The 12,182-nt window shown below is 40.8% G+C and overlaps 1 protein-coding gene and 1 long non-coding RNA gene across 3 annotated transcripts; one reads left to right on the top strand and one right to left on the bottom strand.

Annotated features, from left to right (window-relative positions):
* The first annotated feature begins 717 nt into the window (after positions 1-717).
* Positions 718-6,037, top strand: fgf17 (fibroblast growth factor 17). Its single transcript, XM_055919227.1, has 5 exons — positions 718-749; positions 838-874; positions 1,349-1,526; positions 2,255-2,361; positions 5,747-6,037. Exons 1-5 carry the CDS (start codon positions 718-720, stop codon positions 6,035-6,037), a joined length of 645 nt encoding a protein of 214 aa, XP_055775202.1.
* A 1,263-nt stretch (positions 6,038-7,300) lies between these two features.
* Positions 7,301-11,597, bottom strand: LOC129853326 (uncharacterized). 2 transcript variants are annotated; one of them, XR_008759113.1, is made up of 2 exons: positions 11,495-11,597; positions 7,301-11,121 (listed from the first exon to the last, which is right to left on the bottom strand). It is a non-coding gene; the product is annotated as an uncharacterized LOC129853326 (long non-coding RNA). The 2 variants fall into 2 exon arrangements; XR_008759112.1 differs by having other exon boundaries at positions 11,445-11,553.
* Positions 11,598-12,182: the final 585 nt, after the last annotated feature.

The raw sequence follows: 12,182 nt of genomic DNA on the forward strand, positions 1-12,182 counted from the left end.
GTCATTTGTCGTTAATTGCGTAGGCTAATAATATGCGTAATATTGTGCGTAAAACATACCCAAAGTACACCCATTACCATCTGCACCAGGGAACTACAAAACCTTTTGCCCCAATTTTTTCCACTTTACAGTCAACTGTGCCCTGCCCACCCACAATTCAAAACCTCCAACTCCCAACTCGTGGGAGGGACCTGCCTTTCAACATTTAACCACTGCCCAGCAAGAGGCCAAGACGCGCTGAGTAAGAGGGCTTTTTAAATGTGTAATTACTTGGGGCTATATCGTGGCTACATTGCGATACAGTACCTATGAGTGCCACTTTTCTTCCCTTGAAATAAACATCCAAATGGCAATAACTAATAGTTTTTCCTGTGGACTTTGGAAGTTTGACTCTAAAATGTATGATGGATCTCGGTGACTCTCTTGGTTGCAGACTTTTTGGATACTCTCAGGAAGACTTTCACACTTCAACACACATGCAGTAACTGGAGTATATGATTTTCCCCATATGCGTACCATGATGTGTTTCTCATATGAATTTATGAAGAAGGTGTTTCACATCTGAAAGTTGGTGTGTGAATGGAATAAAACTCACAAACTAACAAGAGACACGGAGTCAAGCGGATGCGAGGGAACTCTTGGATTATTTTTTATCCGTTGGGAATATTAGGCTACTTGCTCTCTGTGAAAAAAAAACATTTGCGATTGGATGAAAGAATGTATGGAATAAATCAGCGCTGTATTTACATGTAAGAAGACTACCGTTTGAAACATTCTTATCAAAACAGATTGCATTGTTGGTGATAATGTTTTATTTATTGTGATTTTATTTTGCAGATCTTTTAATTTCTTCGTGTTGTGGTGCCATGCTCAGGTAAACCCTCTTCCATAGATCCTCACAGATTGCAGATTGATTTCTCGCAGATTGTATAGACAGTTTGGGGCGGCAGGTAGCCTAGTGGTTAGACCATTGGGCCAATAACCGAAAGGTTGCTAGATCGAATCCCCGAGCTGTCAAGGTACCAGTCTGTCTTTCTGCCCCTGAACAAGGCAGTTAGCCCACTGTTCCTAGGCCGTCATTGCAAATAAGAATTTGTTCTTAACAGACTTGCCTAGTTAAATAGATAAAAATATATAGGCATCTCCCACTGGGCACAGACGTCAGTAGTTCAAAGTCTGGTTTTGATTAACATTTGGTTTAGGTGATGTGAAATCAACCAAAATATCACCATGTTACTTTTATTCAGTGAGGCTCTCCTCAGGCGGTGGTTGGTTTATTTTAGGAAAAAAAATAGAGGTTAGAAGAAAATTCTATATGTGATTTTATGTTTCCCTTTTGCAAAAAAAGGGGGAGAATCACCCGTCTCCTAATTTTAACCAGTATGTGATGGAGCAGGGCTCAATGACGGACCAGCTTAGCCGGCGACAGGTCAGGGTTTATCAACTATACAGCCGGACCAGCGGGAAGCACGTCCAGATACAGGGCAAGAGGGTCGCCGCTACTGCTGAGGACGGCAACAATTACGGTAAGTTCTTCCCATGACACAATGGTGGCTGCATTTGGGCAAAGTATCTGTTTTCAACCAGTTGGACCCATGCATACAAGTCTAAAGTCTTATTAATGGTTTTTAATGAGGACTGCATTTGTAATGAGGTGTCTGTCTATGAAGAGGTGTGCAGGGCTAGCCCAGGCTACTTGCCCACCTATTGCTGGCCCTCTGTGGGGCTGTATGTTCATTTAGCCTGCCTACTGTATCTAAACCCTTGTCTGGCGAATCAGGCCAAGTCTTTTGTCCTGGTCCAATACACATTCCAGTTGTTAACCCTAATTAACCAGGGGGTAAATCAATTGACCCATAGGACAACTGCAATTGGGATTTGTTGTATTCCACTTCCATTACTTTTGTCTTCAAACATGATTAATGATAACACTTAATTAATCAGCGCAATGGTTTGTTAATGTGTCTCAAACCTGAACACACATAATATCTCACATAGGCTGTTGTGATGGTCTCTCTCCAGTGAATGTCAGTTAATTTTAGGATCTCCTTTTGCATAATATTTTTTTTGTAGGCCAATAGATGGCAGACAGTTTATTTTTGGCTTTATACAGGTTTGTATTATTCCACTTGCATAAAAGATTTTGAATATGATATAGGGAGTGTCCAAAATACACTTGTTATGTAGTGAATTTACATAGGCCTAGTGGATTTATCACACCATTTTCATGTGGATATTTGTGTGGATGTTGTAGCACGTCTCTTTGTAGAGACTGACACCTTTGGCAGTCGGGTTCGGATCAAAGGTGCAGAGAGTGGACGCTACCTCTGTATGAACCGGAAGGGGAAACTGGTTGGAAAGGTATGATATCAAATCCACATCACTTTCAAAGTTGTAAGAATTCCAGCGTGCTTGTTTCCTAGTTGGTCATTATGTATAATGAACAAAAATATAAACGCAACAGGCAACAATTTCAACAAGTTTACTGACTTACAGTTCATATTAGGAAATCAGTCAATTGAAATAAACTCATTAGGCTCAAATTTATGGATATCACAATTGGGCAGGGGTGCAGCCATGGATGGGTTTGGGAGGGCATAGGCCCACCCACTGGGGAGCCAGGCCCAGCCAATCAGAATGAGTTTTTCCCCACAAAAGGGCTTTATTATGGACAGAAATACTCCTCAGTTTCATCAGCTGTCCGGGTGGCTGGTCTCAGACGATCCCGCAGGTGAATAAAGCAGGATGTGGAGGCCCTGGGCTGGCGTGGTTACACGTGGTTTGCGGTTGTGAGGCCGGTTGGACGTACTGCCAAATTCTCTAAAACGATGTTGGAGGCAGCTTATGGTCAAGAAATTAATCTAAAATTCTCTGGCAACAGCTCTGGTAGACATTCCTGCAGTCAGCATGCCACACTCCCTCAAAACTTGAGATATCTGTGGCAACATGTGTGACAAAACTGCACATTGTAGAGTGGCTTTTTATTGTCCCCAGCACAAGGTTCTTGATATGCCACACTTGTCAGGTGGATGGATTATCTTGGCAAATGAGAAGTGCTCACTAACAGGGATGTAAACAAATGTGTGCACAAATTTGAGAGAAATAAGCTTTTTGTGCATGTGGAACATTTCTGGGATCTTTTATTTCAGCTCATGAAACATGGGACCAACACTTTACATGTTGCGTTTATATTCACCTGCAGGATCGTCTGAGACCAGTGTTCAGTATATTTGTTATTGTAAATAAACAAATAGAAAATAATTTAAAGAGTTTGGTTCGCTAAACAGAGAAACTGCAATAAAACTGATGTACACTACCATTCAAAAGTTTGGGGTCACTTAGAAATGTCCTTGTTTTTGAAAGAAAAACACATTTTTTTGTCCATTAAAATAACATCAAATTGATCAGAAATACAGTGTAGACATTGTTAATGTTTTAAATGACTATTGTAGCTGGAAACGGCTGATTTGTAATGGAATATCTACATAGGTGTACAGAGGCCAATTATCAGTAACCATCACTCCTGTGTGGTAACCATCACTCCAATGGCACGTTGTGTTAGCTAATCCAAGTTTATAATTTTAAAAGGCTAATTGATCATTAGAAAATCCTTTTGCAATTATGCTAGCACAGCTGAAAACTGTTGTTCTGATTAAAGAAGCAATAAAACTGTCCTTCTTTTGACTAGTTGAGTATCTGGAGCATCAGCATTTGTGGGTTCGATTACAGGCTCAAAATGACCAGAAACAAAAAACTTTCTTCTGAAACTCATTAGTCTATTCTTGTTCTGAGAAATTAAGGCTATTCCATGCGAGAAATTGCCAAGAAACTGAAGATCTCGTACAACGCTGTGTACTACTCCCTTCACAGAACAGCGCAAACTGGCTCTAACCAGAATAGAAAGAGGAGTGGGAGGCCCTGATGCACAACTGAGCAAGAGAACAAATACATTAGTGTCTAGTTTGAGAAACAGATGCTTCACATGTCCTCAACTGGTAGCTTCATTAAATAGTATCCGCAAAACACCAGTCTCAACATCAACAGTGAAGAGGCGACTCCGGGATCCTGGCCTTCTAGGCCGAGTTGCAAAGAAAAAGCCATATCTCAGACTGACCAATAAATAACAAAGATTAAGATGGGCAAAAGAACACAGACACTGGACAGAGGAACTCTGCCTAGAAGGCCAGCATCCCGGAGTGTTCTGCCCCATCTGTTCTGTGAAGGGAGTAGTACACAGCGTTGTACGAGATCTTCCGATTCTTGGCAATTTCTCGCATGGAATAGCATTCATTTCTCAGAACAAGAATAGACTGACGAGTTTCAGAAGAAAGTTATTTGTTTCTGGCCATTTTGAGCCTGTAATCGAACCCACAAATGCTGATGCTCCAACTAGTTTAAAGAAGGCCAGTTTAATTGCTTCTGTAATCAGGACAACCATTTTCAGCTGTGCTAACATAATTGCAAAAGGGTTTTCTCATGATCAATAGGCCTTTTAAAATGATAAACTTGGATTAGCTAACACAACGTGCCATTGGAACACAGGAGTGATGGTTGCTGATAATGTGCCTCTGTACGCCTATGTAGATATTCCATAAAGAATCTGCTGTTTCCAGATACAATAGTCATTTACAACATTAACAATATCTACACTGTATTTCTGATCAATTTGATGTTATTTTAATGGACAAAAAATGTGCTTTTCTTTCAAAAACAAGGACATTTCTAAGTGACCCCAAACTTTTGAACGGTAGGGTATACTTACTAAAATTGCATTTGTCACATGCGCCAAATACAACAGGTGTAGTAAACTACCGTGAAATGCTTGATTTTGAGCCCTTTCCCAAAATGCAGAGTTAAAAAGTAAGAAAAATATCAGATATACGTGACTTATATTGTGTTATAATGGTACTTATTTGTAATGTCATTCATTAGCCTGGATAGAGTCGGTGACAGAGAGACAACCCAACTTGTATTTCATGTAGCATTACAGTTTCAAGGCATGGGAGAAACTCTCCTCACTCCATTTGGTGGTTGGTCAGGAGTCAACCCTCCACTTCTTGAATGGAAATAGAAAATATGTATTCAGTGTTGTCTGCTTGCCATGAGAAATGAAGGGTTTCATCTCGCATCATCTTTTTCATCTGTCATCATCATTTTAAAAGATTAGGTTCTGGTTTAATCTAGCGAATAAATAAATGTAGATAACGGGTGTAGCTTTCTAGTGGTTCCTCTCTTCTGAAAACCTTAGGTTAGAGAGGAATAGTTTGCTAATACTTCTCACAACTCCGACAATATAGTTATCGTTGTGTGATTTGGATATCCTGCTAATAATTCATACTTATTTTAAATACATTCTCCACTATTCCTAGTTTACTCTTAATTTATTGGCTGTACTGATACAGTATGTGGTGTCTTCATTGTAGTTTTAACGAAACTGTCTCAAAATGTAGGTACAATGGGTTTGACCTTGTCGTGTAGGCTACTATTTGGCTTGTCTTGTACACATTGTTTGCATTTGTTTGTAATTGTTAATAGTCTTTTCTGTGTTTCATTACAATATTGAAGTATTCAATTTTGTTTGGAGCGTGGAAATTACTAGATAGCAGTGTAGTTCAGAGGGAAATACTGTATAAGTAGCCTAATCAGATGTTGTTTTAATATGCCTTCTAGTAGTGGTGCTAAACTGTGTATGTGCCTATAAACTTGGATTTGACTTAGTCTTTCCTCTCTCTCATCCTTTCAACAGCCTGATGGCAGAAGCAGGGATTGTATCTTCACAGAGATTGTTCTGGAGAACAATTACACTGCCTTCCAGAATGCCAAGTATGAGGGTTGGTATGTGGCTTTCACCAGGAAAGGGAGGCCCATCAAAGCCTCCAAGACGAGGGAGAACCAAAGAGAGGTCCATTTCATCAAGAGGCTACACAAGGGCCCACTACCTTTCCCCAACATGGACAGAATCAAACAATTTGAGTTTATCAGTTTTCCACCCACCCGTCGAGCGAAACGGAACAGGAAATCACAGACTGCTGCCTAGTACAGAACAAATCGGACTATTATTGAGGAAAATTTTATTTTTGTATGTTTTTAATATGTGAAGATACTTAAAATGCGAAAAAGTCTAAAGTAATTTAGTTGTAAAATGATCCCATGTAAGAGAGTAAATGAGATTTATGTATATATTTAATATGACAGTGTGTATGTATGTGTTTTCCTTTGCTTTTAGATTGGTCCCGTGACAGAGTGGGTAGAGGATAGGTACATTAATAAACATGTTCAGCTTGGTTATCACAAAACTTAAGCGTGACAAATGCAACATTTTACCTTTAGATCATCTCTCTCATATGATATGACTGCTTTCTTGGTACTAGTGCTGAAATTGATTTCTAAGTTAAGAAAAACTCTTCAGAAATGTACAGGAAGTAGTAATGTTCTTGTTTCACAGATCAGTTTGCACAATCAGTGCATACATTTTTTAATCCAGTATAAAAATCTGTAGTCAAGTGGTATAACATTCTAACGAACAGCTATGCCATTCATTGCTCAGGTATGATTCTCTAAATCAGGGGTGTCAACTCATTCCATGGAGTGCCGAATGTCTGCGGGTTTTTGTTTTTTCCTTTTAATTAGGACCTAGAAAACCAGGTGAGGGGAGTTCCTTATTAATTAGTGACCTTAAATCATCAATCAAGTACAAGGGTGAAGCAAAAATCTGCAGACACTCTGCCCTCTGTGGAAGGAGTTTGACACGTGCTTTAAATCATCCACCTACCAATATGTAGCCTAGCTACTGTACTTATAGTCAGAAATATGAAATAATTTGCTTACTATCAAAGTGAGACGTACTTATTATACTTACTCAATTCCATGCTACTAATTCTGTTGCTTAGCCCTACTGTTTTGTACAATTATGTAAATGCTTCATTCAACAACACCAATCAAACTAACTCCTAACGCCATTAATTTTCTGTGTAGGATGAACTTGGCATGATTCCAAATGATTAATCACATGGATTTATGACACTGTTATGACAGATCAAAAATGATATTGCCACTAAGCCCTTTATCAAGGAATAGGCCAATAATATTGTGGAGATTATCACTTGTAATGAACTTGGCAAGGAAGTAAGACATGGATATTACAATTAATTATCATTAATAGCAAGAAATGTGATCTTTTGTGTATTTAATATTCATTTGATCTATTTTCAACCTGATGACAGATTCTTTTTTAGGAAAACCATTTGTCAATGTAGTCATATGAAAGCAACAATCTGAATGACCCCACTGGAGGTGCTGATCCATTCATCCCTCACATCTGTCTTTTATTCAATCATCATCAAAAGCCAGATAAGAGCATCCATTTCCAATACTGGGGTTTGTGTAATGCTATTATAGGGACATTTTCCCACCATCCTTTCATAATAGTGCTTAAATTAGCCTGCTGACACATCCAAATGTAACTCAATGGAGTAGGTATCCTAATTGCAGTGTTTTTCCCCCCTAACTAGTGGTATACACTGAGTGTACCAGACATTAGGAACACATTCCTAATATTGACTTGGAAGCCCCCTCTCAGAACAGCCTCAATTCGTTGGGGGCATGTACTCTACAAGGTGTCGAAAGCGTTCCACAGGGATGCTGGCCCATATTGACTCCAATGCTTCCCACAGTTGTGTCAAGTTGGCTGGATGTCTTCTGGGTGGTGGACCTGTCTTGATACACACGGAAAACAGTGTATTCTTGACCAGTGTGCCTGGCACCTACTACCATACCCCGTTCAAAAGCACTTTTGTCTTGCCCATTCACCCTTTGAAAGGCACACATACACAATACATGTCTCAATTGTCAAGGCTAAAAATCCTTCTTTAACTTGTCTCCTCCCCTTTATCTATACTGATTGAAGTGGATTTAACAAGTAACATCAATAAGGGATCATAGCTTTCACCTGGTCAGTCTTTTTAAAATGTTTTTCTTCTGCTAATACTGGGATGATTGAAGTGGAGTAACAGTTCACTCTAGTGGTTATCATTGTATACTGCAACGGTAATTGTGCCCCATTGGGCTGATCAAGTCATTTTTGTTTGCTTCAGGTACTTTGGTAGGATAACCCAATAACCCCATCAGAATAAACTGACCCTGGACCTGCACTTGCTGTGTTAGAAATGCTACCACCATGAAAAGCTACAACTGTGTGACAAACGGAAACACGACTGTAAAGAGTTTTTCAATAGACCCCTTTCTGTATTTACAAACATTGCCAAACAAGGGCGATCTGTGTAAATTGGTGGACGCAATTGGTGGAGGACAAGTCAATGTGCGGGGGTACCTGTTAGTCGAGGTAATTTGTAAATGTAGGTAGGGGTGAATTAACTAATAAACAGTAAGTAGCAGCAGTGTACAAAACAACTGGGGGGGGGGGGGTCAATTTAAAATAGTCTGGTGGCCATTTGATTAATTGTTCAGCAGTCTTATGGCTTGAGGGTAGAAGCTGTTAAGGAGCGTTTTGGTCCTAGACTTGGCGCTCCGTTACCTCCTGCCGTGTGGTAGCAGAGAAAACAGTCTATGACTTGGGTGACTGGAGTCTGACAATTTTTTGGGCTTTCCTCTGACACCGCCTATGTCCTGGATGGCAGGAAGCTTGGCCCCAGTGACGTCCCGGGCAGTCCGAACTACCCTCTGTAGCACCTTACGGTCAGATGTCGAGCAGTTGCCATACCAGGCAGTGATGCAACTAGTCAGGATGCTCTCGATGGTGTAGCTGTAGACCTTTTTGAGGATCTGGGGACCAATGCCAAATATTTTCAGTCTCCTGAGGGGGAAAAGCTGTTTTCGTGCCCTCTTCACAACTGTCTTGGTGTGTTTGGACCATGTTAGTTTGTTGGTGATGTGGACACCAAGGAACTTGAAACTCTCAACCCGTTCCACTACAGCCCTATCCGAGACAGACATGACGAGGACTAAAATACTGCCACGTTTAAAACCGTTCAACTGATGTCTCCTCCCTGGACAGATGTGCTGCTCAGAATGATTAAATTAAATGTGAGTCCTGTGTGTGTTATATAATACTACTTACTCTATTTTATTAAGCACTTAATTTAACATGTTATTTTTTTCCGATGGCCGTGAGGTGTTTTGGGATTTTGAGTTCCTCCTGTGTGCATTTTTTTTTTTTTTTTTTTCGGCCCACCTTTTCCTGTAGTCCACGATCAGCTCCTTTGTCTTGCTCACATGGAGGGAGAGGTTGTTGTCCTGGCATCACACTTCCAGGTTTCTGACCTCCTCCCTATAGGCTGTCTCATCGTTGTCGGTGATCAGGCCTACCAATGTTGTGTCGTCAGCAAACTTCATGATGGTGTTGGAGTCGTATTTGGCCACGCAGTCATGGGTGAACAGGGAGTACAGGATGGGACTAAGTACACAACCCTGAAGGGCCCCCGTGTTGAGGATCAGCAAGGCAGACGTGTTGTTGCCTACTCTTACCACCTGGGGGGGGGGGTTCGTCAGGAAGTCCAGGATCCAGTTGCAGAAGGAAGTGTTAAGTCCCAGGGTCCTTAGCTTAGTGATGAGCTTTGTGAGAACTGTGGTGTTGAATGCTGAGCTGTAGTCATTGAACAGCATTCTCACAAACAGTTGAAGTCATAAGTTTACATACACTTAGGTTGGAGTCAGTAAAACTCGTTTTTCAACCACTCCACAAATTTCTTGTTAACAAACTATAGTTTTGGCAGGTCGGTTACGACATCTACTTTGTGCATGACACAAGTAATTTTTCCAACAATTGTTGACATACAGATTATTTCACTTATAATTCACTGTATCACAATTTCAGTGGGTCAGAAGTTTACATACACTAAGTTGACTGTGCCTTTAAACAGCTTGGAAATTCCAGAAAATGATGTCATGGCTTTAGAAGCTTCTGATAGGCCAATTGACATCATGAGTCAATTGGAGGTGTACCTGTGCATGTATTTCAAGGCCAACCTTAAAACTCAGTGCCTCTTTGCTTGACATCATGGGAAAATCAAAAGACATCAGCCAAGACCTCAGAAAAAACATTGTAGACCTCCACAAGTCTGGTTCATCCTTGGGAGCAATTTCCAAACGCCTGAAGGTACCACGTTCATCTATACAAACAATAGTACGCAGTATAAACACCATGGGACCACGCAGCCGTCATACCGCTCAGGAAGGAGACCCGTTCTGTCTCCTAGAGATGAACGTACTTTGGTGCGAAAAGTGCAAATCAATCCCAGAACAATAGCAAAGGACCTTGTGAAGATGCTGGAGGAAACGGGTACAAAAGTATCTATATCCACAGTAAAACGAGTCCTATGTCAACATAACCTGAAAGGCTGCTCAGCTAGGAAGAAGCCACTGCTCCAAAACCGCCATAAAAAAGCCAGACTACAGTTTGCAACTGCATATGGGGACAAAGAGTGTACTTTTTTGGAGAAATGTCCTCTGGTCTGATGAAACAAAAATAGAACTGTTTGGCCATATTGACCATCCTGGTAATCCACCTGGCCCTGTAGCTTTGTGAATGTTGACCTGTATAAAGGTCTTGATCACATTGGCTACCGAGAGCTTTGTCACACAGTGTTGCTTGCCTCGAAGCAAGCATAAAAGGCATTTAGCTCGTCTGGTAGGCTCGCGTCACTGGGCAGCTCGCATATGGGATTCCCTTTGTAGTCCGTAATAGTTTTCAAGCTCTGACACATCAGATGAGCGCCAGAGCCGGTGTAGTAGGATTCAATCTTAATCCCCTATTGACACTTTGTTTGTTTGATCTTTTTTTTTTCTTTCTTTCTTTTGATCTTTGATCTTTGTTCGTCTGAGAGCATAGCGACATTTTTTATAAGCGTCCGGATTTGTGTCCCGCTCCTTGAAAGCGTTAGCTCTAGCCTTTAGCTCGATGCAGATGCTGCCTGTAATTCATGGATTCTGAATGGGATATCGCTCCCACAGTACGGTCACTGTGGGAACGACGTAGTCGAGAATCCGAACTATTGATAAAGCCGATGACTAAGGTGGTTTGCTCCTCAATGCCATTCGATGAATCGCAGAACATATTCCTGTCTCTGCTAGCAGAACAGTCCTGTGTGGTACAAGGTGTAGTTCCTATAGAACGCCAGAAAAAAAACACTATTATTTACATGTTGTTTATGAGTGCATTTCACACTACTTTTGGATTATAATTGGATTTTACGGCTTGTATGAATGCCCTGCTTAATATAATGTTTGTGTCATCATCGCAAATGCATTATACTCAAAAAACACTCAACAAGTAAAACGACTCTTTGGCTAGCTTTTGCTACAGCCTAAATCAACGAGCAATAGCATTCTAGCTAAAAACGGCTGCATCCAAAATAGTTATTTTGCAAAGATCACAACCAAATATAATCTTAGCGACTGTTCAAGCAAGAATCCATCATAATTGTTACCGTATGAGAACCCCAAAACGTTATTTTGTTTAGAAGTAATAAAAACGTACATCTAGGCTATGTTGAACGTGCGCAGATGGCGATGGCCAAGAGTCAAACGCATCTGTGCGTGACGTCTGTGTGTCAACTGCTGGAAAAGGGCCTGTAGCAGTTCACAACATGGTTTAGTCTCATTTACCTAATGCATTTACTGATGAGCCAATCGGGAGAAAGGATTGAGGTTGGATGATTGGTTGGAAAGCTGCAGACGAGAAAGTTAGCGGAAGTGGATGCTGTGTTCGAATCAAGCATTACATCGAGGAAAGTCGGTGAAGATGAATGTCTGAAAGGACAACAGTGGTAGCAAAAACCGGAACAAAAAGGAAATTGTCTAAAATTGGAGTGAGGATACGTGTATGAATGATAATTAATCGCTTATTGTTGGGATGCGTTTGTTGAGTAAGGATGCATTTGTGGGAAACCAGTTTGAGGTGTAGAAAATATTGAAGTTCTATTATGTGCTGGGAAAAGAGGGGTCTGTCAGATTGACCAGGACTGGTCTTATTTTGATTAAGTGTATTTCTGAAAAACAGAGGAAGATTGCACTGCACCTCAAAAGAATCCGAACAACAGAAGTTTTGGGTTTTGAACTTCGGAGTAGAGCACTGGTCTAAGGGGTGACGACAGATGTTCAGGTTGAATAGCTGAACAAAATTCCTGGTGTTGTTGATGCCCGGCGTCTGACCCGATGGGTGAATG

The sequence above is a fragment of the Salvelinus fontinalis genome, chromosome 4 (assembly GCF_029448725.1).
Source record: "Salvelinus fontinalis isolate EN_2023a chromosome 4, ASM2944872v1, whole genome shotgun sequence".
NCBI classification, from domain to species: Eukaryota; Metazoa; Chordata; class Actinopteri; order Salmoniformes; family Salmonidae; genus Salvelinus; species Salvelinus fontinalis.